The sequence below is a fragment of the Podarcis cretensis genome (genome assembly GCF_951804945.1).
Source record: "Podarcis cretensis genome assembly, chromosome: 10".
In the NCBI taxonomy this organism is placed as follows: domain Eukaryota; kingdom Metazoa; phylum Chordata; class Lepidosauria; order Squamata; family Lacertidae; genus Podarcis; species Podarcis cretensis.
In genome coordinates, this window is record NC_137179.1 from 37,493,752 (window position 1) to 37,521,622 (window position 27,871).

Below are 27,871 nucleotides of genomic sequence, written 5' to 3' on the forward strand. Positions count from 1 at the left end.
GAAAGCAGTGAAGCAGTGGCTGTATTTCCAAAAAAATAAATGGTTTAGCGTACTGTGAATGAGCTGGAATGAACCACAGGCTCACATACCCATCTCCATTTTCCATGCATCCAGGAAGAGAAGTTGAGAAGTTGCTGCTTTCTTTTAACTACAGTATTTGTATTGTTTGGTTCAACAAAGTGATTTAATATTAACTGGTTAATTTCAAAGAAAAAAACACCAGTCTCTGGCCTTTGAAGCTGACTTGTTGAAGTTGGCTGTGGATCACGTTAATCATTCTGAAAACACAGGAAGCCACAGTTAACAAAAAAGTGGAAGCAAAATTTTGAAACTGGCCCCTGTGGAGGAGAGGGGAAGGTGGGAGCACATTGGGTTCAAGGATCACTGTGATATATCGTGTTTTTCCATCTATAAGATGCCCCCATGTATAAGATGCCCCCTATTTTTGGGAATTCAGATTTAAGAAAATGGGGGGAGACACTGTGTATAAGATGCCCCCTAATTTTTGACATTATTTTTAAGGGGGGAAAACCTAGTCTTATACACGAAAAAATATGGTACCATGGTTTAGCATGATGTGACACCACAGCCAATGTGTGTTAAGGAAGCGTTTTTAAAAGGTGATTGTTTAAAATGAACTTTTTGGTAATGTCTGTCAGATTTATGTAAGGGAAATATTTGTATAAGCCTCATGCTTTCTTTTGTAAGCAATGCAGTGAGAGACTTGTCAGTACAAGCCGTGTTCAGGCCTTGTATATTTTTGTACAACTTGATGCAGTCTGCTCAGCCTGGCAATGGGCATCTTCCCCCCTTGTCATTTGAACGGATACTTGCAGATGGAAACAGTTACAGGATTATGAGGAGAGCAGTGTGAAAGCGAGGTTCACAATAACAAGTTGGTTTGGAGGACATAGGAGTGGAGAGCATGTTCATGCCATGGCTTGGCATTATATCTTTCCCTGTATATAATTGTTTTGCTTTTCCTGTTTCACAGCATCACTGCAGACAGTGTGGAAATATCTTCTGTGCCGAGTGCTCAGCTAAGAATGCCTTAACTCCTTCTTCTAAGAAACCCGTTCGTGTCTGTGATACTTGTTTCAACGACTTGCAAGGATAATTACTCACAGCTCTTAAATGTTATGCTAGAATAAAGTTTCTGTTATGCACTTCGTACAACACTCAGACTACTCTTTGGTTTGGGTGATGATTGTAACAATGGGCAAAATTATAGTATTGTTGAAAATATACATATAAAAAAGTCAAACAATTGTACTTCTTGTGAGGCTGAAATTATCTATGGCTTGTTTGGTTTTGATCCTACAAGAGCTTCTGTGTCTAGTTTATAAGTCCCCAGTAACTTGTAAATAAAGTTTAAACAGAGGAGTAACAATGTATTTTTTTAATCCTAATTTCCTTGTTTAAAAGTAACACATTTTAAAGTAAACACATTTGCAGGGATTTTGTGTATCAAATGCTGCTGCTCTAATGGGATGGTTACAGTTTAATAGCTTCATTGAAGTGTGAAAGATACGTAGCAGGCCCAAACAAGCAGCTTTTTTGCTTATTTCTTTTATTTTCTCACTCTCTGGGGATTCCACTTACAGTGAATGCCCCAGATAGTGGGAAACTGTCTCGAGGTTTTAAACTTTTCAGGATGTTTCATTACAGCGTCACTATATATTTCACTGAAAATGAAAGCAAGTGTCGAGTGTATAATGTATGCTTGACATCTCTAAGAATACTTTTCATCATATCAAAGGTACTTAAGTGGACTACATCATCCTTAATATGCAAGGTCTTACTCTGAAACTTTTTGAGGTTGGGCCATGTTTTTGCTGCATACCTTTTCAGAGGTCTTCTGCTTAGTTAATTTTATTATTATTATTATTATAAAATCTTTGTTGTTGTTCAATTCCCTTCACAGGAAACACTGCATGGAAGTTCCCAGGAAAAAATACTGTGAAGTGTGGGAATTAAAAAATACAACATTAGGAAAGAAAGCAGTCACCTTGGAATTCTACCTTTCTCAGTGTAAATTTTTGTCTCCAGTTTCTTAGTTCTTGCTAGAGATTTGCCATAACTCCCTGCCAAATGGAAGTGAAATTCCAGGTTCTGCTAATGGCTTTAAAGTAACTGAGATTCCACCACCAAGAGCCTTTCTCTTGCTTTAATGAGGTACATCTCAGTCGTAGGTTTTATAGTACAACGGTGTCATGTTTTGTCCAAATGAAAAGGTACTGAAATTGCTCTTTTAAAATTAAAAGATTGGATTTAGGCAGGAAATGTCATCTTTCAGCCCCAACACAGTAATTCCTTTTTTACTTTTCTTTTGATTTGAGAGGCGAGGATAATATACATACTTCTATGCACATTGTAATCACACAAAATAATGTACTTTGTAAAATTTAGAGTGACTAAAATACAGCATGACATTTAAAATTAACACCTTTTGGATATGTGGTCTATTTAAAATGCTATGAAGGAAGTGATGCCAGCAAGGAAGAATGTTGTAGACTGAGAAATGGAAGTACAGCACTAGGAAGAAATGGAGAAGCAAACAGCTTAACACAAATATATTTGTAGAGGGGTCATGGCTAGCATGACCTTTGCACTCAGAAGGTCCCAAGTTCAATCCCTCATGCCTCAAGATAAAAAATGTTTCATACATTCCAGGTCCAGCAAATACCATTTTTTGCCTGGAAATTTTGAGAGGCTGCTGACAATGGGAGCAGATGACATTTGATCCAATGGCCTGATTTAGTATAAAGCTGCTTTATCTGTTCAAAAATGTCCAGATGAACAAGTACAAATAGGATGTATGAAACCTTAAATTTTTTTGAGTTGGATATGCATGCTCCATATGCCAAATTTACATCTAATCATTCAGTGGCTACATGTGTAGACATTTCCCCCATCTATTTGGTGTTTTTTTTAAAGGACTAAATGGTAAAGTAATATCCGGAGCATCTACTAAGGTAATTGGGAATTATTAGGGCTTTTACTTGATTAAATAAATCTTAGTTGATTAATCACACCAGTTTTATTCAATTAAACATGCTTATGAATGAATTAAAGTTTTGAAGGAAAAGGTATTTTGGTTTTAGATGATGCTCACATGTGTTGCAGCAGGCACCATCTTAGAAAAGCCGTCCTTTGTTCTGTGCAACAGAATGGGGAGAGGCCTTTGCCAGTCACAGTTTTTGTAAGTACTTGCATTCAAAAGAATATCTGAAAACCATCTGCTCCCTCATTCAAACAGGTGAAAATATATTGAAGTGGTTTGATTTGTTAATTGACAACACATCGCAGCCCTAGAAGGTGCAAACGTATATATGTGGAGGCAAGGGATAATCCATTTTGTTCAGAGAAAGAGCATAAGGTTGGATCTGTAGTTCAGAAATTTGAGCTACTTCAGTGGAAACGCCCCCTAAGAACCTCAGGAAGGGGAAGATAATAGCATTGTCACTTGCACTATGCACTTTCTTTCTCGTGTAACCAACATAATATGCAAGAAATGAAACAGCTGTTTTGCAAGAATTGTTGTAGTAATTGGTCCACAAGGCTATGTATTCTTAGACAAGCGTTCAGTGAAATTCCTAGTAACTTCATTTTTGTTAGGAATATTGCATCTTTAATTCTTAAGTGCTCCAGAGGACACGTGTATATATAGCAAAGGAATTTACATGGTTTTAACAAGCATTGTTTGACTTAAGAATCGAAAAATGTGGACATAGCAATTTTGCACATTTGTAGTATTAGTTGACTGGTTTCCATAGTTCATGTATCAGCTTTTGTTTTCTTAGTATTGAGTTTCTCTAGAATTTACATGGATGGTCTGTTTTCCAGGCCATAGCAATAAGTACATACAAAAATCCCTATACCTAAGAGCAGACATGTTTGTGTTCACATTCTGTTTTGAACTGCTAGAAATCTTAAAACCAGTATACTACTTAAGAGTAGTATGCATTTATAAAATAGTTACAATTTTACAATGCTGCAATTGGTCAGCATTGACTGTTCTGTCTTGGTTAATGGAGTGATGCAATATTCTATGCAGTCATTGTACAGCAGGCAAATGGAAAGGTTTTCACCCAATTCAGTAGAACATATCTGATGGTAGGAAACTAATCTGTTTTCTCTTGTGTGCCAATTAAAGAGCCACTAAGTTCAGTGAAGACTTCTTTCTTAGTTATCGTTCCCTCCTTACACCCCAATATGGAAAAGTTTTACTACTGGCTTTGAGTTTTAAAGTATCTAAATACATTGTTCATTGTTGATATATAAACAGACTGGTGTGGCAGATCCAGATTTCCTAGTGTTGGTGCTCATACAATGTACATTCTACCATGTGGTTAAATCCCAACTCTCGTCACCAAAGGGATAAGAAAGAATGTCACGTTGGGTTAGCAAACACTGAAACCTTTTATAATAGAAATCTGTCCAAAATGCTGCTTGTATAGGATTTGTCACTTTTGTAATAAAATTATTATTAAAAAAAACCCCTTTAAAATAAACACACAACTCCCCCTTTCATTCTGACACTTGATGCCACTATGTAAGATTTCATTTAAACTACCTCTTGATATGAAATTCAACTTTAGTGCATTTTGATAGGATTCCTTCACTATAATGTTAGGTATGATTTGTGGTAACTGCCAAATTTTCCAAGTGTTTTGTCTCACCAAAAATGTAATATTTGGATATGTATGCTAATGTAGTTTCCAATTATTCTAGGCTCACTTGTGCTCTTTTGACCTATGTAGTTTAGTTCTACAAACTTGTAGCTGTTGGACAAGAATGAAACCAATTCAAGCTGTCCTGGTCATAAGTCTGTTGGACTTTGTCACCTGTATGTAATATTGGCAAACTGGATACTGGTTTAAACATGAACATGCCATTAAATTAGCCTCTTGTTTGCAACAGTGTAGACAAGAAGTTGACAAATGCTATTAAGCTTATAATGGATGTGTGCCACAAAGTGTACTGTCCTGTTGGCCTCTTTTTAATGATTGGTTTATTATGGTCGCAGATGTGAATATTGTGCATAATATTTACTGATTTTTATGTATAATTGTATAAATTAGAATTGGAAAAATTCTGTGCTTACCTTATATTTACAGATGTTTTAAGGTAGCCTTACCTACACAACACTGCACTTCTTTTTCAACTGGACCCTTAAACTCACGTTATCTGTAGATAGTCTTGCATGACCATTTTTATCATTTGGACTCTCTCAAGTCCTCCTCTCAGTGGTGTGTTTATGACTTGTGGTCATGTAGTTGTGCCTTACATTGTGAAAGAGTTTAGTTCAGTACGCACTGTAATCCCTAAACTCTGCATTTGGAAAGTAATGAAAGCTGAGGAGTGACACCCTACATCAGCTAATCCAGTATGAAATAACATGAGTGGATACTTGTGGAAATGTTACTTTTGTATTCTAATCTGTTATTGGGCTGAAATAAAATTAGACATTTCTAATAGACCATTTGCAGTGACTTAATTTGCCGTGCTTTTGATGTCGCTGTATCCACTTTTATTCATTTGCAAATTCAGATAGTGGTCAGGCAAAGTTGAGTAGTATCCTTTTGGTGTTACATCATGAACATAATTGTGGTAAAGGTGATAAAAATGGCTCTTCTAATTGGTGCCATTCTGCTTCATTCTACAGTTCTTTGAACTAATAATTACTGAAGCTGTGTGGTTCTTACCCAGAATTTTACAAAAAAGTGTATACCTCAAAAGTATGTGCAACCCCGTTTGGTGTTGTATAGCCAATATGAACTGATTTTACCCCACGGCTTTAACTGGGGGTTGGGGTAATTTTTTTCTGGAACGCTACAGCCAGAAATTACAATTTCTCAGTTCTTAGTTTAACCCCATTCCAAGTTCTGCAGGTATCTCTCTTTGTAGCATAATGTTGATGAAATTTCTTCAAAGCGCTGATGAGGCGAGGAAGGTAATCTCAAGGTGACCACACTGCTTAAAAATGGGTTGTGTGATTCTATAATCTAATGTGAGAGGTGTTTTTGTGAAGATCAGTGTTAAGACTGTTACTTTGTTTGACATTTTGGTGGTTTCTGAGGTAGGAAAAAATTGTGCGGATTTTCTTTCTTTCATAACCCGGTAGTATTTGATCAAAAAACAAAATACTCTGATTTAAGCGGGTCTCATGATTACTGGTACCCCAGTTTGACTGCAGAAGAACTTGTAAAGGCAGTTTTAAAGATGTTGGTTTAATGGCACTAGTTTTCTTTCCCTTTCCCGTACCATATCACATATATTTTCTAGTTTTTATCATGGAATGCTAAACCAAAACAAGCCATCCTGTGAGGAACCAAAGGCCATAAGCATAGCACTACAGTTTGAATAATGACCATCCAAGTTGCTCTTTTCCTTCTCTGAATTCTGTTCCAGCAAGATTGTTTCCAGAGTCTCACCTTTCCAGGCTCCAAAAAATGTTCACAGACATTTTGCATGCCTTGTTGTTTTTTTAAAAAAAGTAAATCTGTTACATTGTCTAGTGGTTCCACAACTAAATTTCAGATGATTCAGCAGGTAAACTAAAAAATGAAGTTTTGGGTTTATTTTCTCTCTTTGTACAATTTGATATTGCTGTTTCCATCTGTGACATCCATGTTTTCTGTAAGGTGAAAAAGAAGTTTTAATTTAATAACAAAAGTAACTTAGGGATACATAATTTCCATATAGCTAATTAGGCAATAGCATCTATTCATATTTTTGAAAGGGGTATCTCACTCTAGTGGGGTAGGGACAGTACCCAGGACAGACAAATAAACTAGCTCAAATCATTTGGGGAAAGGTGTTAGCATTATCTTAGGTGTATTGCTTGCGTTTATTTTTTTTTTATGTTTGTAAAATAAAATACTTACTTTGAGAGACTCAGTCTGTGCTTGTAGTAAAAAGGTTGCTATGCATTGCTGAAACCGATTTCTATGCTGTATTAGAAAAGCATTTCGTAGTCCAAAAACTAAGAAAACAATTGACACATGGTAAGACATCTTCCACAGCTTTCACTCCAGACCTCTATAAGGAGCAAATATCTGTTACCTTTGAAACAGGCCACAAGAACTACTTCAATGGAACTTGTATGTATCCATTGATTGACTTTTAGACTGCATGAAATATCAACAATACCTAAGCTTGGTTTTGGATATACAAGTAACCAGGGATAAGGGACTGAGAGTGAGCTGCAATCTTCTGGCTTTAGGGAAAATAAAACTACATGCTATGTGGTGTAACTATTTTCTAAACAACAACAATTACATAGTGAGCTGCCACCTGCAAAGCTGGCACTTCTGTCCTTTTTTTTGACAATTTGACATAGTTGCATATCATAAAGATATGATTTAGATGGATATTAAACCAGTGATCACAAGGGGTCTCATAAAATCACATTGATGGGAAATGCAAAAGCTAGGTCTTCACTTGGATTCTAATTTTATACAGAAACAGGAGCAAGTCTGAATCCATGGAGAGGAAAAGGAGTGAAGATAGTTCAGCTGATCAGTTTAGAATAGTGGGCAAAATGAGAAGTGTTCCAAAAAAATAATATTTCTTTTGAACATTGGTTGGTTTAGCACAGACAGTGGTGTTACATCTTTAATCCTGAAGTGAGGCAGGTCTGTCTGATCAAAATTGATTCCCTTCAGCACACTTTCTCTGATTTACCATGTAAATTCCCTTCACTACCATTGTAAGCTGTTGGACCTATATACATCCCAGAGACTGAAGAAAAATTGAGGTGGGATGACTGAAATGAATATATTTTGCTTGAGGGGTAGCAACTGGCTTATTTGTATTGTGTTCCAAATATTTTAAGAGAGAGCTATTTAAGATGGGCACAGAAAATAGCTGTCCCTACATATATGCCATATTTTACTTTCTTGGGCTCCATGATCACTGCAGATGGTGACAGCAGCCACGAAATTAAAAGACGCTTGCTTCTTGGGAGAAAAGCAATGACAAACCTAGACAGCATCTTAAAAAGTAGAGACATCACCTTGCCAACAAAGGTCCGTATAGTAAAAGCTATGTTTTTCCCAGTAGTGATGTATGGAAGTGAGAGCTGGACCATAAAGAAGGCTGATCGCCGAAGAATTGATGCTTTTGAATTATGGGGCTGGAGGAGACTCTTGAGAGTCTCATGGACGGCAAGAAGATCAAACCTCTCCATTCTTAAGGAAACCAGCCCTGAGTGCTCACTGGGAGGACAGATTGTGAAGCTGAGGCTCCAATATTTTGGCCACCTCATGAGAAGAGAAGACTCCCTGGAAAAGACCCTGATGTTGGGAAAGATGGAGGGCACAAGGAGAAGGGGACGACAGAGGACGAAATGGTTGGATAGTGTTCTCGAAGCTACCAGCATGAGTTTGACTAAACTGCGGGAGGCAGTGGAAGACAGAAGTGCCTGGCGTGCTCTGGTCCATGGGGTCACGAAGAGTCGGACACGACTAAACGACTAAACAACAACACATATATGCCATGCATCTACTCAATATTTGAAGAATGTAACCAAGCCATATGTAAAACGTATTTAACATACCTGTTATGTGGAAGGACTCAATATTTCTTACTACCATTCTGTCTAATGGGATAGGCTGGTCAAGCACAGTGCAGTAGCCACCACCTTCAAGCAAAGATTGCAATTCGGGAGTGAAAAATGGGCCAACAGGTGTTAAACTCAGGTCAGAAACTACAGATTTCTGAAACAGAAAGGAAAACCAATACATTACCTAAGCATTCTATATTCCGGATTGTAGTTGTGGCATTTCTGACATGTAGTACTTGACTTAAATTTGTGAATGGCAGCTCTTGGAACTTAAGTCAAAATTGCCACAAGATTAAAATGCTTATTTTTTCTGTTCCATGGCACTAGCTTTGTATCATAAACACATTTCAAGCTCTAATAATTTTTGTTAAATGTAATAAGTAGGCATACAGTTGACTGCTATGCTGCAGTTCTTTAAAATACAAGGAAACTATGGAGCCTCAGTGTATCTGAAAGCACATGAAACCTTAGTCACATCAACACCGTACATTTAAAGCATGTCTACTTTCAGATGTCCTGCCAACCTAGCAGTTCAACAGCGCCTCAAAGTGCAAGTAGATAAATAGGTACCGCTCCAGCGGGAAGGTAAATGGCGTTTCTGTGCTGGTTCGCCAGAAGCAGCTTAGTCATGCTGGCCACATGACCCGGAAGCTGTACGCCGGCTCCCTCAGCCAGTAAAGTGAGATGAGCGCCACAACCCCAGAGTCAGTCACGACTGGACCTAATAGTCAGGGGTCCCTTTACCTTTACTTTCAGATGTCTGCTTTTTACGTCTAAGTCAACAAGATAATAGGAGGTGGTGGGTTAAAAGGAGCCAGGCTTGGGCCACCAGGGACTGCAGCTTCTTTAAAAAATAAGTGCATATTGCATGAAATCAAATGCAAGTGACTACTTGCATGAAATCAAAATATGGACCTCTACTCCTAAGGGGTTACCAAAATGTGCCCACTATGAGGCACTGCCCATAAGTATCATATAATTGCTAGGGTCTGTTCTTCATTTCTTTGATATGTCAGCAATTCACAACTCTTCCCTCAACATTTGTACTTTAATGATTTTAAAATATTACATAAATGTTTACTGCACCTACAGAGCAAAATGTGCATGAACACAACAGCTGTAGCTGATCTTTCTTTTCCTTTCTTCTTACCTTTTTGTGCCGGTTAGGCTTTGTAATCAACAGCAAATCATCAAACAGAAATAGGTAGACATCAACAAGTCTCATATGTTCTGAGGAATAAACGCAAAAGTAAACACTGGTTCTTATTTTTTTATTTTGTAACAAAACTTCACATTTTCTGCCTTAAATTCATCACTACATTTTGCTTTTGGATTTATCTTGACTGAAAGAATTTGGAAAATTACTTGCTAAGAGATTCAAGCATAGTTTTTCTAGTTCCAGAATTCTAGGAAGTTTGTTTTAATGAATAGAACTGAACTTTCAAGTTTTGTGGCTCAAGCTCCAGAGATTAATTTTAAAGGAAGTAGGAAGCCAACAACTGCCCCATATCACCACCTGCTTAGTATTAAAAAGTCTGGATATGAAAAATATTCAGCTTTGTAGTTTGGGTTGTTTAACATTTGCAATACATGAGCAGCCAAAGTAGTGTGGAAGAATGGTGGATCACTATTGCTTGCATAACTCACATAATATTTTAATAGTTTTTAGCAGAGCTAGTGAAATGACTGAATCTCCCACGAGTAAAAGATTATCAAACAGATTATAAAGCAAAAATAAACAGGGATATATATTGTCAAATTATTTGTAACATTCCATAGCCTATCAGCTGTTACATTTTTATCTGTCTTAAGTATATGACCGCCTGCCAGTTCATTTCAAAAGCAGACAGCAGATTAAAAAAATAATCTTTTGTATGCTTCACTCTTAGCAATCTAGTTCAAATTTGACTGCTAATTATGAACAGAAAACACTGAAGTTTAACATATTTCTCTTTTGGAAAAGCATATTTATTTAAAAGACCTACACATCTTGTTTTTCCCCCTCTAGAAGAGTGGTACTGAGACATCACTCACACTGATTTTATTCCTTCTGAATATATTTTTATTCTTTGACCTTGTTGGCCTGCAGCCTTATTTTAGTGTCATGAGCACTCACGTTCAACAACATGGAAGCAAGGAGTGGTTTTGAACCGAGTAACCCCACTAACAGCACACACCCCTTCTGTGATGTCTGTACATAGAGCACAAACCTCTGTAGCAAGGGGCCTTTGCTCATATAGTTGTATAGGCAAAGCCTTCATCAGAATCTGGAACACTGAATGATTGAGGTTCCATATTCTGGGCATGCCTTTGCATGTATAGCTCTATGCAGGAAAGCCCTCTCTCTACAGATGTTCATATTGTATGAGCAAATGTCAGGTGTAGACATGACACCAGGGGAAGGTTAGGTGATGCACCCCACTCTATGCTCCCATGTTGAACATGGAGGTTCATAACATCTTAAGACAGCACTTGTCCAACTTTTATTCATATCCTCTCTTTAGGTTTGCAGATTAGTTTGAGTTAGGTATACATTTCTGTTCGCTGTGTAACATAACTATGATACAGAAAGCACTCTTTACCTGCTAGGGTTAATCTCCCCTCATGAACAAGAAATCTCTTTGTTGGTGACAAGATGTTTTCATTTGGGTTTTCTCTTAATAAATTCTTGAGACACTGGTGATGGAGAAAGAGAGATAATCATGGAACTTTTGAATAAAAAGTGGTAACAGTGCAATTAAAATTCTGAGTAACAGAAATAATATAATGGACTATTTAATTGGTTGACTGGCTACATGTGTTAGACAAATACCACCTTGACAGCCAATCCTAAACAGCAGCAGTGACTAACCTTTCTCAGTCAGGCACCTTGACTCATGCCCAACCCTTTGAGGGCTGCATGTCAAAATGGGCATGGCAAATGTCAAATTAATTCCTTGCCTTCTGACTGAATCCATTTATAAATGCTGTGTCATTACTAATAATAATAATAATAATAATAATAATAATAATAATAATAAATTTATTTGTACCCCACCCATCTGGCTGGGTTTCCCCAGCCACTCTGGGCGGCTTCCACAGAGACCAAAAATACACTAAAATATCACACATTAAAAACTTCCCTGAACAGGGCTACCTCTTTTCTTTTCCCCTTCCATTTTTGCTTCCTCCCCATTGATTTCCTCAGGAATCATTTCCAAATAAATCTATTTACATTCCCACCTTCAGCGCCCATATTATTTTATTGTCCTCCAAATTACTCACTCTATTTTCTCATCATGGAAAGCTCTCCCTCTTGTCCCTCCCTCCATATTTGCTTATTACTTTTTCAGTGCTCACTTGTATGGGTGCTGGTCTAAGATCTGCATGGTCTATGTGCAGGCACCTCTCCAGAGCGTATTTAGAACATTCTAGAGCTAGTTACCTATTCGGAAGTTAAGCCATGAATATTTGTCCATGTTATTTTAACAGTTTTATGCAGATTTAAGAAGACCCTGCTATGGACATATTTTTAAGATGGATGAATAAAAATTGCTTACCTCAGGAACAAAAAATCTTTTTTCTTGATCCCAAAGTGAAGGCCAAACTATAATTTCCTGTAGCTGTTTAAATTTCTGGAAGTTATCCAGCCATTTCACTTTCCCTTCCAAATCTCCTGAAAAGATACACCATGGAGCAGCAAGGTTGGCTTACTGAAAATGAAATCTCTGTCCTTCATTAATATGGGCCTTAGCATTCTCTATATGGAGAGCTGAGTGCCTTCTGTATTGATATATTCTAGTCAGTGTTGTCATCCCTGTGGATGTTAAGAGTATGAGCATCAATGTTCATGTTTCATACCAAATATGAGTTATCAGGCTTATAGTGTTCTTTGGAATGAGCTGGTTTACATAATATTACTTTTGTTTGTAGCTAGTGAAGGTATTTTCATGTTTCAGTTCCTAGGGGAATAGTTTTTGCCATACAGTCTTCATGCATGCCTAAATGCTGAGCAATAAAGGTTGGCCCAAGGTATTTTTGTTGGATGAGGCTGAGGAGCAAATGGTACCCAGGCCCTCCCCACCGAAACCCAAGTCAAGTGCAAAGCACACAACATCAGCCAAGTTGTTTTGGCACCTGAGGCATGAAATCCCACAAACAATTCTCCCTATCCCTGGTATAAAAATACAAGCACAACAAATTAAAGAACTAGCTGCCTTTTCATGCCACATAAAACCTGCTGCCTGAGGCAGCCATACCACTCTGCCTATTGGTAGGACTGGCTCTGTGAAAACAACTCGAAACAACTTCTGAACCAAGAATGCAGTTTCAGACCTTCTCCAACTCACTTATAGATTTCTCCACCTTTTCTTTAATTGTACCAATGACAGATTTCTCGGCTGCCTCTGTATTTTTCCATATATTCTTCAGGAGAAGGGGGTAGCGGGTCAGTTTGTGCAAAGGGGCAACCAGCAGTTCTGCGAGATGGAGACGTTTGCACCGCTCGTTCTGTTCACACCACTATCGAATACAGATAAATTTTGTATTAGGATTAACAAGTGTACTCTTGACAGTCAGCAGAAAAATGCTTCATACCGCCAACCAGCAGTATGCTACACATTTCTTAAGTAAAATAAATTTCATGAGAACCCTGCATTGTCATTGCTTTCAGAATGGCAACCCAGTTCCCATAGCAGAGGAATAAATGCACCCCCTTCTCTTATACCTCACACTTAATGTGGTAATAATTGGGATGAATCATCCACCTAAATAAAAAAAAGGAAAGGAAATATGCAGATAAATCTTTTGTGTGTACAGGCCTCAAGGTGGTGGTGGAAAAGGTTGCAGAGCACCCCCACTTTATCACAGGAACTAGATTTCCATATATTTCTAGGCCCAATTCAAAGAGCTTGCAATAGTGCTTAAAACCCTAAACAACATAGGCTCCAAATACCAGAAAAATCCATTCCTTCCCTACAGACACTCTCAAGTGTCCCCAGTTCAGGCTGACATAAGAAAATCATCCCCAATAATTCCCCCCAATAGCATATTTTACTTTAAAATGACATATTTCTTGATGTATAAGCCACATGAAGTGGAGGGGGATGATAGTAGAGATAGTGATTTCTGATGAACAAGGATGGGTATTGATGTTTATTTTTAGTTCATTAAATGTATACTTTAGTTCACCCTTAACCGTATCGGTGAACTATGGTAGCAACTGACTTCGAAAAAAATGCCGCTGTAATATCACAACTGTAAATGTTGAACAAGGATAACAGCAAAACAATTGCTTTACTTTCAAATAGATGCCAAAATCTTCTCTTTTCTTCAGTTTTTCCAAGTAAAAGATAGCAGAGGTATAATTCAGGCAGTACATCTGATGACTCTGACACAGGTTCCCTTGGAAATACTACAAGACAAAAATGTTAAGTCACTGAGGGCAATATCAAAAACTATGTATCTGAAGAAGTGTGCATGCACACGAAAGCTCATACCAAGAACTAACTTAGTTGGTCTTTAAGGTGCTACTGGAAGGAATTTTTTTTATTTTGTTTTATCAAAAACTAAGTTATACTCAGAATAGACTCAAGCCCATTGCAAGCCCTTTGGATCTCTTACAACTCTACAGTTCTATGCTTCTATGATTTTAATGAGTCCTCTTGCAGTATGACTAATGTTGCATATCCCTCTTGGCATTGTGAGGACCAAATATTCATTTATTAGATTTATACCTTGCCTTTCCTCCAGAAGGAGCCTATACATTTATTGCACATATTATTTTTTTTGTACTTGTCCACAACCCTCTGTGATCAGAGATATCTGAGATGGTAAATAATTCCTTGTTACTTCGTAGTAAGGATGGATTATCATTCCTAGTGCATGCTCCATCCACAGTTAAGCCTTTTTTTCCAGTGTGTGCTTAAGATAGTAGCCCAATCCACACTTACCTTCATAATAAGTTCCACTGATGTCAATGGGATTCACTTTTGCCTAAATATACATAGCACTGTGCTACAGAAAATCCCCACTGAAATAAATGAATTTTAAAATACCTTTCGATGGACTGTATTTTTTGTTTACAAAAAGACATGGACTTTTGGAGAATTTTAACTCCACATTCTTGCTGGCTGCTTCAGGTCATTCTCAGGTCTTTGCTTAGTGGTGCTGAATCTTAAAACTCATCAACCCCTCCGCATAATCAAGAATAAGATGAATTCCAGAGGGGTAGTTATGCAGCCAACAAATTCATGCTGGCATCTTAAATGTTAAAGCTGTAATGTTATAACCATTTACCTGGCTGTAAAGCTGCACTCCTGTGCTCACTTACCTGAGAATAAGCCTCAGTGAAGTCAATGGGACTTACTCTGAGTAGACACGAGCAAAATTGTACCATGAACACAACTAAACTTGCATAGAGCCGCACTGTAAGAAATGTACTGTGATTTATGCTCTCATGGGCCAGAGCCTACTTCACTGGAGGTATGAAGTGGTTATCTAAGTGGGTGTTTATATACCCTAGGTACAGAGAGAAGAGGAAAATACTTTAAAAACAAAGTCTGGTCAAGAAATAATAGTTCCCTTCCCCCCTTGCCCTTGTTTCCCTGTCAGTCAAACTCAATTGCAGTTGGAATTGTAGTTTCATGGGGGCTACAACCTTAAGCATGTGTACACACACACACACACACACACACACACACTACTTAACTGTGGATGGTAGCATGCCATGGTCAGGGTGTAAACTCTAGGTCATTTCTGAACAAGTTAAAAAACAGCAGTTCCGATACAGATCCCTGTTTCATTTCTTGACAGTGAAAACTGTCCATTTACACCTAGTCTCTTCTATCTGCTCTTTAACCATTTACTGATGCATCAGCTAAGCTTAACACATTGTCACTCTTACCTTTGTGAGCACAGGGATGAAATCTATGGAAGGCATAGGCTGGACAAGGTGATCCTTTATAGCACTGAAGAAACTGGTCACAAAACTGAGGCTCACCTAAGTAAGAGAATCTTATTCAAGATGTCCTTTGGATGAAAGATTCGACTGCAAGGCACTAAATGAGCTCTGAGCTTTTATAATTCAGTGGAAGAAAAATGTAAAGCATAGTGAGCACATTCAGCTTCACTACTCCAAACAAATACCCAGGGATGATTTGTTGTGTATTTGAATGCAACATTTGCTACATAGACTATAAGTGAGCCATTGTTGCTTTAAGAAATGCACTAGAAGATGTAATTCCACAGGTCTTATATGTCTAATTTCCCCGAAGGGAGTATTTAAATAGAAGGACCCACACTGCTTTGAGCTTGTTAATATAGTTCTGATTTAACTATTGTATTAAAGCCGTATAATGAAAAGCCACAGTGCTGATACATGTTGTTTAGTGTCAATCTACAAATTAGAGTGTTTTCTCACCTGATTTAACTCCTCTAGGTTGGCAAACAGTAGCCCAGAGTCCACATCCGAGAGAAACGCCTTGCATTGCAGGTACCTTAATGTATCCATAAATATCTTCAGAAAACACATCAATGCCTAGTTAGTTATTTCTTCTCCAAATCCCTGAACCTCAGGGTTGCTACAGATTTCCTTTTCCATAAAACATTCCTTACCCAAGTTCATTATAGCTCTAGTAAACATAACAAATGGGCTTCATTTGTCATCTTGCTGCTATACACCTGCCTCTAGCACTTAACAAACATTCATTCCTCCTTGCCCTGAAACTTGAAATCTTTCCCCACAGACCCTCCATGCATGCGCTAAACACATAAGCAGTCACATTCTAGGAAACATTGCAGATTCTGTATTGCTGACAAGCTGAAGAGAGCAATTTCCTTGTCTCGGTAAAATGGCCACTCAATTAATTTGAATCAAGCTATCCTGATGGCTTAGATTCTAAAGCATTTAGGCTGCAATCCTTATACGTTAACCAAGGAGTAAGTCTCACTGAACTAAGTGAGCCTTACATCTAGTAAACAGGTATAGCCAAGCTATTCAAGTGGCATATAATATTCTTGAGGATGAGGCATTTTCATCATAACAGGACTTTCCATGGAATACTTTGCTGGTCTCTGAAAACATTCTCTTTGAAAGACCCAACTGCTGATATGGTGAAAATAACCTGGTCTCTGAAAACATTCTCTTTGAAAGACCCAACTGCTGATATGGTGAAAATAACCTTGTTCTAATTATCATTCAAAACAAGTGATTTTGTTCACTTGCTCAGGAATTTAAATGCTGTTATGAATTTTGGGGTAGATGGGTCAGAGGCTGTATGCCTGAGCCCCCTTCTAATTCCTGGATCCAGCACAGATTCAGTTCCTGGAATAGCTAGGTTAGCTCCCAGGTGAGGTAATGACCTTCTGAGTATGGGCCATTAAGGTAACAAAGGAAGTGGCTCTGTGCCAGACAGAAAATGGGTGGAGCCCCCTCCCTCAACATACTGGTAGTTAGAAAGACAAATTCCAGAGTTGTGTGTGCAAGCCAAAAGTGAGAAGCTTTTTTTTTAAAGCAGAAGTTGGATGGTCACCTATTGGGAAAGTTGGAGCAGTGAATCTCCTGCATCAGTTGGAGGTTAGATGCCCTTCCAAGTCTGTGACCCAATTTTCTAACAAGTGATGGCTCTGTAGCTGAATGGCCCAATGCACTTTCTAACCTGTAGCCTGTTTTTAACGCTTGTCAGAATATGCTCCAGTGAGCTGCAAGACAGAGATCCGTGTTTAAGTACTGCTATGAGCCAATTGCAAAAGGCTGCCTCCTGCAGGAACAAACGGTTGTGTGAAGGTACTTCCCATTTAGATTGATAGCTAGTGACATAGCGAACACCCCACAATGGGAAGGAAACGGTTGCAAAATCCAAGCCTACCATTTTGAGAACCTGGAGATGATCAAGAAGGTAGGTGCATTCAGTTGTGAAAAGCTCCCACAAGGCTTCTTCCTTCTTAGTATCTAACTGATCACTGCTGGCTTTTGGCTCAAGCTGATGCATATTCATGATTTCCTGCCAAGTTTTACCCTATCAGTTGAGAGCACAAACACAAATATTTATGCACATTTCCATACAAACAGCTCTTCCGTTCAATCACTGAAGCTGTTGTTGGTGCTAAATACCCTTGTTTGGGTTGCCATTGGCTTCTGCTTCTGCTTCAGTGTTACATTGTAAAAGACTCTTAAAGTATACTTAGAAGTACTCAACAATTTACACCGAAAAGAAGTATGTCTACTGAGAAGTTCATACATTCATGCATATGTGTATATTTTCTTCCAGATGACTAGTTTATTGAGCATTTATCCCAATTTGTTTATGGAGTGTTTATACACGTTCCCATTCATCCACCCCACATTTTTCACTATGTCTCTTTCCTAACTGTAAGAAGGAAGAGTTTTTATTAAAGTGGATTTGTGGTGCTGTCACAAAGGTGACAGAGGGCTTATCTGTGTTTCCGCTTCTCCTGCTGCTTTCCCTTGAGGAAAACAGTTCTTTAGTGCCAAGTCAGAGCAAATGTCAAGTTGGGTTTCCCCCGGATTGCCGTTTGTTCCAATTGAACACTAAAGAGCGGGTTTTCCCTCGGAAAGGAGCGGGTCAAGCGTAAAACTGCTCAGACCTGTGCTTCCTAGGCACAGCACATGTGGAAGTGTGAATGAGCCCAGAGTGCCTTTATCTACTTCAATTGCACAAACCTAAAGTTTCAGTATGCACTTGAAACCCTCCTTCAAAATAGTGACAGTCTGGAAGCACTCCGTGTGTGTGTGTGTGCGCGTGAGCGCGCGCATCTGTCTATGCCCACATATACCAGTAAGTGGGTATAGGATTGCAGAGCTAAGGAAAACCAAACAGAAGAACAGAAGACTAAAAATGACCAACACACAAATTGTATCATTATAGTATATGAAGCATTTTCGTACCTTGACACTTTGAAATTCATAATCACTACAATCTGGTATGTTGAGGGTTACTGTGGACAGACAGTTTTCCAGATCTGATATTTGTTTGTGTTTGTCTTTACTCTGTTTAAAGACAAAAAACGAAACAAAAAAAGCAGCAGTAAATCTGTGAAATCCATAGCCATGGGGAAGATGTTGCAGATAGAGGATGTTGCAGATTCTTCCTCAAATTGTGATTTGTGCAAGCAGACAGCTTTCCCCAAACTGAATTTTGAAAATGCACCAAATTTTGAATTTATTGTAATGTGATTACTAACTACTACAGAATATAGATCCATAAATGATTAGTCTATTTTAAAATAATGGATTAGTCAGTATTGACACAAAGTATATGCATGCCACTGTAGTGAAAGATGGTCATACCAATATTCATTAGGTAGATATATTCCCCTAATATATCTATTGTTAGGTAGATAAAAGGTAAAGGTAAAGGTAAATGTACCCCTGACCGTTAGGTCCAGTTGCAGACGATTCTGGGGTTGCACGCTCATCTCGCTCTATAGACCAAGGGAGCTGGCATTTGTCTGCAGACAGCTTCTGGGTCATGTGGCCAGCATGACTAAGCTGCTTCTGGCGAACGAGAACAGCGCACAGAAACGCCATTTACCTTCCCACTGGAGCGGTACCTATTTATCTACTTGCACTTTGACGTGCTTTCGAACTGCTAGGTTGGCAGGAGCTGGGACCGAACAATGGGAGCTCACCCCGTCGCAGGGATTCGAACTGCCGACCTTCTGATCAGCAAGCCCTAGCCTCTGTGGTTTAGACCACAGCGCCACCCGTGTCCCTCATTGTTAAGTAGATATATTTCCTTAATTTATTGTATTCAGCAGAATGACAGATCTGGAACCTTAATTACACTGGGCATGTCCTCTCCATCCTCCATAAACATAGTGGTGCACCAATCTCTTTCTATCAAAAGTGCCAGAGTGGAAAAGTTAGAACCAAGGATTCTGTGTCCATATAGCCATATAGCCTAAATTTACTTAAAAACAGGTGGCTGCTGAGGTGCTGGCTCAGCTGTAATGTTGCACAGAACTCAAGGCATCTGCATCTGATTCCAAGAGCTGCTGCATTCCCAAAGGTTGAAAAGGTAAGCAGTTACCTTTCTCTCTCACTCTCTTTCACGGTCACTTAGAGGTGTTTCCCTGTTCCATTTTTATAAATATCTGCATGTCCAAGCAACACCTGAAGTGTGTTTGGGTGCATGTCTGCAACTTTTAAAAATCTGCTCTCTTTACATTTTATTCAAAACAACATTCCCAAACCTGTCCCGCAATAAAGATGTGCTTTGGGGACTGTTGGTAGAGACAAACCCATATATATATATATATAGAAATACGGGGGCAGGGAGAGAAAGAGGAATTTGCAAAATACTCACAGTTCCTTTTTTAGCAAATGGCCACCAGGGCTTTTTGGATTCTAATTAACAGAAACAAGGACATTGTTAGCTATAGAAATGATAAAGTATTTCATGGTAAATTTGACTTCATGGGGAGAGGGAGGTGGGGATCAAAAATAGGGCTATCTCTTCCATTGGCATCTGTATTCACCTGAGCTGTGCAGTGATGCTGAATGGTAAAGGAATTCTGCTGCACTATCTGATATCAGCAGGTCTCCAGGGAACATCTCAAATCCAGGCAAGCTCACCACCACCGAGCTGTGCCTCCGTTCAGCTGAGTTGTATAGACTACAAGGCAAACACAAACATTGTATGATGCTACTACTACAAGGAGGCACACCTAGGGTTCCTTGTGCCCTCGGCAAGGAGCCGTATCAATGCTCCCCTCCAAAAAACCCACTTTACTGGTTGTTTGAAAATGTCTCTGTGTGAAAATAATGCATGATCTTTAATGTTACAATCTCCAAGAAGTGGGTTGGGCAGTTTCTTCAAACCATCACAGACTTCAAAAGTAAAAAAGTATGGCATGAAGAGAACAGCCTGATTGACATGGTAAGGCAATGGATGCTGTAGTGCTAATTTAAGAATGGTTTCCACACAGCAGCCATTTCATGTGCACCATCTCAAAGAACTGTGAGATGACGGAATGAAGATTCATTATACCCTTTTAATAGAAATGACATTCAAATACATGACCATTAGGTAGGGAAGGGAGAGGATTTTGTTTGGTTCACATTTTTAAGTAGCGACCAAAGTTGCACATCAGAACACAATTTTCCTTCAGATTTTACAATTCTACAAATTTTACGATACACCTTAAAAATGTACCAATATGCACATTTATTTATTTATTACATTTACTTACTGCTTACTGCAAAAATGTCTAAGATTTAAGTAATATCTGAATATTAATTTTCATATAGATTTTTTTTTTAAAAGATAAAGACATTCACATAAGGTAGTTAAGAATTTATACAAGTGAACCTGCTGCCCTTCCCTAAGATAGCCTTGTAGTGTTGGCATGGCAGGTAGCTAGCAAGATATCACAGCTGAAGTCCAATTTTAGATGACATTTGTGACCTAAACACATACTGTTTGTGTTTCTGCAATTGTCAGTGGATTTTGTGATTTGACTTTGCTAAGCAAAGCAAATCAAGTCAGGTCCAGAATTGACCTGAATCGTGTCAGGCCACAGTGGGGCTATAGAGTGGCCTTGTGGCCTTGATAGTCCTGCTGCCAGTTTTGCAAACTAAGTTGTCCCCAAAATCTAATATGACAAGATTATTCTGCTGACTTTTCTTGCGAGTTGTGTACCTTAGATTTACAGATGGATGAATGTCCAAAAATTTGTATTGAAACGGAAATATGCATAAGACCCCCAAAATAATATTGAACAAGAAGATGCTGTTTGGCTGACTTTCCATGAGACACATCTGATTTTTCTGAATTATTTTTGTTGTAAGGGTGTATTAGCGTTGTAGATTTGTGAACGGTCAATAATGTTTCGGGTTTGGAAAAAGCAAATATGTGCTGTGGTCAGTCAACCTTAACAGCAAAGTGAAATCTCACACCCTCTGTTCTATGGTGTGTTCAGGTCACATAGAGATTATCATAAATTCTAACACTGTGGAACCTAAGTGACAGAGAATCATAGAAAGGATCCTGAGGATCATCTGGTCCAACCCCTGCAATGCAAGAATATGAAGTTGTCCCATACGGGGATCGAACCCACAACCTTGGCATTATCAGCACCACACTCTAACCTACTGAGCTATCCCCTCCAAGATTTGCTAGAAACAATGCATTCTGTTGATTGCTGGATGGATCAGATTTGATTTGTGGCCCATAAGTAGTATTAATGTGGTCTTGATGTCAACCAGGCACATGCCTCATACCCATTGATTTCAGTGTTCTGGGCTGTGACTTTTATGTATTTAGAAAAGCTAGAAAAATTAATAACAAATAACACAACAATAACACAACAATAAAAGAGATGCTTATGAGTCTTCTCAATAAACAATAGCTGGGGCATGCCTGAGAGTCAATTTTTAGCTTATAAAGCAACTCTCATTAAGGTGTGAAAGTGGCAGAAAGTTACAGTGCTAGCCCCCTAAATTTATATAGAACAAATCTTGCTAGCTACAGTAAATATGTCACTCTTGACTCTTAATGGTTCATTAAGAGTCAACAAAAGTATGAAAATGAATGAGGGAGTGCTTCTTTTTTGCCATTTTCTTTTAAAATAAATACGTACCTGCTAGGTTTATGCAAATGTAATTCCTGAAAAAGAATAAAGCATTCTATGTTAGTCTTTATAAAAGGCACAAGAATGGCACTTTTAACCTTGCATGTTCTTGCTGAAGAAAGGAATTGCAAAGTTCAATTTAATTCTTAATCATTTTAGTGAAACAATTGTTTCAGAACAGAATCAAAACTCACCTGTTCCCAACCCCTAAGCAAAAACCGAACTTGCATAATAGTGGCGATAAGTGCATCTCATTTTAGTTAGGATTGTACTTTGGAGAAGGCGAATTTAACCCTTCCCCTGGGATCCCAAAGAAAGTTTCCTCCTTTCTCTCCTCCTTAAGCTCCTATTTATTTTTGAAGGGGAACTCTCATTGCGGCTGCTACTGCATTTCTGAAAACTATATTCAATGATACAAATAAGGAATGGGCAACTAGATGTGTGCTGGTTTGGCTATAAAGTGAGAGTGGGGGGAGCTTTGTTTTCAGACCAGACCGAATATGGCGGTGGGTCAGGCATGGGCAGTGGTAGATTTTGGGCTCTCAAATTTCAGTGGCACCCTGTGTGATGCTAAAATTCGGCACACACAGCCCACCTCTCACTCTCCTTTCCACATCATTGCTGCAGCACTCCCTGTGGTGTCGTCGCCCGATGCAGCCAAACCGGTCAGGCTACCCTAAAACCACCTCTGACATGGGCATCACCTCCCCGCTCCACCTCCTTATTTGCACACAGTCTGCTCTTTGGAACAATTCCCCTGCTAACTTCAGGTATTGGAGGCAGTCTGGGGAGAAAAGGCTTCAGTGGAGAGCAGAGAAGAAAGGCAATAGGGCGGGGGACAGATTTCATTACCATGCCCCCTGTTAAGTTGTGGGCGAACATATCAGACGACACAGCGATTCTTCCAAGCAGCTCTTTATTTGTAAGCTGGAACAGAACTGAACTGAGGAGCTCAGTCAGCCTGCTTATATAGAGCTCCACTAGAATGCAACAGTAACCATTTTCTGTAACTAGCCAATCACTGAACGTCACTTTCGATCCTTCATTTGCATAGCTATCTACAGTATCCCCCTGCTGGCCCAGGGTGAGAACTTCAGTATATAACACCCCCTACTGTAAAAAGGTAAAGGTAAAGGTACCCCTGCCCGTACGGGCCAGTCTTGACAGACTCTGGGGTTGTGCGCCCATCTCACTTAAGAGGCCAGGGGCCAGCGCTGTCCGGAGACACTTCCGGGTCACGTGGCCAGCGTGACAATCGCTGGTCTGGCGAGCCAGAGCCGCACACGGAAACGCCGTTTACCTTCCCGCTGGTAAGCGGTCCCTATTTATCTACTTGCACCCGGAGGTGCTTTCGAACTGCTAGGTTGGCAGGCGCTGGGACCGAGCAGCGGGAGCGCACCCTGCCGCAGGGATTCGAACCGCCGACCTTTCGATCGGCAAGCCCTAGGCGCTGAGGCTTTAACCCACAGCGCCACCTGCGTCCCAACACCCCCTACTGAGTTTAGTTTAAAAAGTACAGTGGTACCTCGGGTTAAGTACTTAATTCGTTCCGGAGGTCCGTTCTTAACCTGAAACTGTTCTTAACCTGAAGCACCACTTTAGCTAATGGGGCCTCCTGCTGCCGCCACACCGCTGGAGCACGATTTCTGTTCTCATCCTGAAGCTGAGTTCTTAACCTGAGGTACTATTTCTGGGTTAGAGGAGTCTGTAACCTGAAGCATATGTAACCCGAGGTACCACTGCAAAAGCAAACAAAATATGCCTCACTTTATAGCCCCCTAATGTGCAGATGTTTAGCTATTACGTGCATGTTTAATCCTGCTCTCAAAGAGAGGCATCACATGCAATCTGGCCTAGCTAAATATTGATTAGACTGTCACATTCTTCTTAAATCTAATGGCTGTAGTCAACCAAGTTTTACTCAAGGTCGGCGCATTGGAATTAATGGACCTAATTTAGTCATGGCCATGAAATTTCTATGGGCCTACTCTGAGCAAAAGTTAGTTGATTACAACCCCAAGAGCGGAAATGGCTTGATTTATAGTACCAGTCTTCAGTTCCATCTGAGAAATCAGCAAAACATAGCAAACCAAAGAACGAGGAAATGCGTTACTTACCTGAACACATTCCTGAGAATTCTGTTTCTCCTTAGTTAGGGAAGAAGGGCTGATCTCCCTCGTGTTCTGCAATGTGTTATCATCAACAAAATCATCTTTAGGATGTGGTGGAACTGATAGTGTGTCAGCCAATGTGGAGTTTTCTTTCAGTGTCAGTGAATCGGTGTGCATGCCAGAGTTGGAGTTCAAAGAGCAATGCTGAGAATGCAGAGTGCACCTCTGAGAAGCAAGAAGAGTTGATTCAGTTTGTGGCATCTGGTTGTGCCCCCTTGCACTCTCAGTGCTGTGTTGTAGTGAGAAGACCTGAGAGAGTGTTGGGGTACTGTTTCGTAGCCTCCTAAGAGTTGGAGAAGTAGAAATCCTTCCTGGAGCATGCCTGTTAAATTGGTAAGGTGTGAAGTCACCATCGCCATCCTCCACAGGTGGAACGTGGAGTAGATTTGGGCTGTCACTGAAGGCCCTCCTCTTGGTGATATTATTAGGGTACAATTTGATCTCAGGGCTGGATGGGGCTGGGGTTTCGCAGGATGAAAAGACAATATTTCCCAAGTCACTCTTTCCTGCCAAATCCAAATTGTCTTCTTGTGGTTTGGTCGCCTCAATAATATGACATTGATCCTCCAAGTAGACTGCTTCATCCACTTCAAAAGATTTGCACTCCATTTTTAATGAATCCTTTAATCACAGCAGAAAGATCTACAGAGATGAAAGGAAGGATTTCATTCTCAAAGCCAACATTTTATATTTAAAAACACCCTTGTGCTGCTACAATCCAAGGAACCCCCTTTGACAATGAAAGACTTGCATACCAACACCCTTTCCGATTGTGATTCACTGGAGGGAGGGTGTTTTTGATGCCAGGTTTTAGGGGGCAGCATAAGAGATTGGAATGGGTTCTGCTGTCAGAAGGAGAGGCTCTAAAAGCTTTCCACAAAGAAGCAGAAATCAACCAAGGCACTTTGTTCTGTGGCCATGGATTCAGTTATAAATTTATACTGGCCAATCCCTGACTTTGATGCTTAATCAGCACAGACCTGTTCATGTTGGTGAAATGTTAGGGGCAATCCGATGCACCACTGGACAGCATGGGGCTTATTTATGAGAGTAAATCAGGCTAAAGTTGTGCTGCCCATCATTTTAAAGTAGCTTGATTTCGCAGGATTTTGAATGGTTATAACACAAAACTGAAAAGCACCCAAGGGGAGTTAATTAGCAGTATTCTATAAACAGAAGCATGATACCATAACACATGAATCTGATAACGCTGTAGCTCAGTACTTACTGTTTCAACAGCAGGTGTGCAGGGATCACTGATACAGCCAGCTTCCTTGGGGGTAAACATGATCCTGCACAAGAAAATGTGTAACAGGGAAGTTGTTTAACACAATGGCTAAAGCCACGGGTAGTTTTTCTGCCTTTCTAGACTGAAGGGTAGAAATTCCTCTTTTCACTTTCCCAGCCTCCTTTCTGAATGCAGGAATAGGGAACTTGTTTTTCCTCTTTGTATGTTTCCAAGGGATTTCTTTATCTCAACAGTGCAAAGGGAAGTGGTAGCAAGCGAGTTTGCAGAAGGTAACATGATCTGCCGCAACGCATAACTGATTTTCTTTGCTCTTTGGGAATGTTTGTTGAATTCTCCTTTTCTTCCCAATTCTTAATTCCCCCCCCCCTCCAGCTTCTGAGTTCAACATTTTGACACATTCGCTTCACTCAGGGGAGAACAATGGATGAAAGAGGATCAAGAAACATGTCAACAGGGGAGATTTGTCATCCACTGTGCCTGTCCTTTGTGAATAAGCGTACAATTAGAACAGCTCGACCTTTCCTTTGTGATGTTCCCTTTGCTGTCCCTTCACACAAAGAACCTTCCTGTGCCCTTAATAATGAAGCCCTTTTAAAAATCCCCCCTTAAACTTCTTATCAAAATCTCCCTTCAATATCATGTGAATGCACAAAATATTCCCGCCCCTGCTGATAATAGCAAAGATGACTCATGCTGACATAATACTGGTAGAATGTTGGGTGGTTGTGATAATACCATATTTTTTAGCTAGATCACCTAGCCCATTATGGTAGCTGTTATATATACACTATTAGATATGACATAGTGTAGCAAAGTAGTCTTCAGTTTTTCAACCTTTCACCCACAAATGCTTTTGGGGATCCTCCTTCCAATCTCTCTCTCTTTCTAGCATATACTTCTATGGTGGTAGTGCTGCTGTTGTGACCTACCAGAGATCAGTTCATGAGCCCATAGACGTTCCTGACTCACCAGTTGAAGACCAATTCTGTGGTGGCAATGAGGATTACCAGGGAGCCGGGAGATCCCTGTGTTTTCAAATCTCACCTCAGCTTCAATTTATGTGGCCCAGTGAAACCTGAACAACTGCAAAATGTAACATGGCAAAACAGCACCAAACAAAATATAGACAAAATAGGGCTGGTGATTTACCAGAGATAGATATCAAAAAATGGGGATTGTCCCCAATAAAATGGTTGGTATGCTACAACTCCTTATGCCAACAAAAAAGGGGGAAGCTCTAAACAACTGCAACAAGGAGCAAAAAGCACAGGTTAGGAAAAACAGAACAGGTTTTTTTTTTGTCCAATGCATTTCCAACTACTCTGGTCCTTCATCAGTGAAATCTGCAATTAATAAAAATATTTATAGTTAGCAAACTGAATATTATATAGAAAAAACATTTCTTGAACAACATGTCAAAATCATGACAGGAAGAACCATTCACAAAACAATCTAACAACTTGTCAAATGAAAATGTAAGTATTTAAAAATGACAGTCCCTATATATTAATGGTATCATGAAAATAGGATACATACATGTAATTCTGGACCTTCTACCTCTACTCTTAAGACGCAGCAACTTGAAATCAGGAATTTGACTTGGGTGTAGTATGGTACATGGTGTAACTCCTCAGCCTAGTTAAATTTATGAAGGCGGCCTGCCCACTGCAGAACCACCTGGCTTGTTTGCTTAGTGACTGGCTTCTATAAATACTGTATAAATGTTATACCTACTTCAGATGTGTCTGGACTGGCCCTGAGCTTTAAAACATCCTTGGCAGGTACCTGGAGCAGAAAGGTATGATTGTTGTTGACATTTCCAGTAAAACACCAAGTATAAATTGTGGGGTTTTAAATATGTATATATATTTTAATAATAGATATTGGAGTCCCTCTGAACTTTTACTAAAATGGATTGTATATAATTCTGTATCAGAATATAAAATATAGAAATAAAATATATACAAATTACTAACTCTCAGTGAACTCAGTGAACTTGTGAAGGAACTGATCTGGTGCCCCTGTCACGGGGGCACAACATCCTGTTTCACCCCCTGAGGTGAACAGGAACTTGCCATTCTGTCAGCACACTGCCCCACCACTGAAACCCTCCTTTATGTGGGTTGCATGGCAGTGCCGGCAAAGCAGTGACGATAGTGGGTTCTGGTGAGATCTTGCTGAAATCCCATGAGATCTTGTGTGCTCTGTGAGATCTTGGCGAGTTCTTGTGAGATTTTAGTGAGATCTCTCGAGACCTTGCTAGAAGCTGGTGCTGATGCTGGTACTGCTTCTCTGGTGGTGGTGGCAGGT

The 27,871-nt window shown here is 39.6% G+C and overlaps 2 protein-coding genes across 3 annotated transcripts in view; one reads left to right on the plus strand and one right to left on the minus strand.

The window, feature by feature from the left end:
• Nucleotides 1-5,480, plus strand: part of EEA1 (early endosome antigen 1) — a 46,817-nt gene extending 41,337 nt beyond the window's left edge. For both annotated transcript variants that reach the window (XM_079993439.1, XM_079993440.1), the window contains one exon: nucleotides 995-5,480. In XM_079993439.1, coding sequence (XP_079849565.1) covers nucleotides 995-1,117 — 123 coding nt within the window. In that variant the 3' untranslated portion in view covers nucleotides 1,118-5,480. The remainder of the gene's footprint in view (nucleotides 1-994) is intronic.
• Nucleotides 5,481-6,217: 737 nt separating this feature from the next.
• On the minus strand, nucleotides 6,218-27,695 carry PLEKHG7 (pleckstrin homology and RhoGEF domain containing G7). Its single transcript, XM_079993453.1, has 20 exons — nucleotides 27,538-27,695; nucleotides 27,296-27,346; nucleotides 26,531-26,904; nucleotides 25,541-25,604; nucleotides 24,259-24,954; nucleotides 22,151-22,176; nucleotides 20,048-20,184; nucleotides 19,876-19,916; nucleotides 18,456-18,557; nucleotides 17,416-17,565; nucleotides 15,969-16,064; nucleotides 15,453-15,548; nucleotides 13,848-13,961; nucleotides 12,898-13,069; nucleotides 12,109-12,224; nucleotides 11,152-11,245; nucleotides 9,720-9,799; nucleotides 8,564-8,723; nucleotides 6,891-6,988; nucleotides 6,218-6,640 (listed from the first exon to the last, which is right to left on the minus strand). Exons 5-20 carry the CDS (start codon nucleotides 24,919-24,921, stop codon nucleotides 6,533-6,535), a joined length of 2,253 nt encoding a protein of 750 aa, XP_079849579.1. The 5' UTR covers nucleotides 24,922-24,954; nucleotides 25,541-25,604; nucleotides 26,531-26,904; nucleotides 27,296-27,346; nucleotides 27,538-27,695; the 3' UTR covers nucleotides 6,218-6,532.
• Nucleotides 27,696-27,871: the final 176 nt, after the last annotated feature.

Excerpts from the sequence above, each read along its gene's own strand:
- PLEKHG7 (XM_079993453.1), bottom strand. The coding sequence starts at position 24,921 with ATGGAGTGCAAATCTTTTGAAGTGGATGAAGCAGTCTACTTGGAGGAT. Across the intron at positions 22,177-24,258 it reads ATTCTCAGGAATGTGTTCAG|GAATTACATTTGCATAAACC; the intron begins GTAAGTAACGCA and ends ATTCTTTTTCAG. Across the intron at positions 12,225-12,897 it reads AAAGGTGGAGAAATCTATAA|GAGATTTGGAAGGGAAAGTG; the intron begins GTGAGTTGGAGA and ends GTATCTTTTCAG.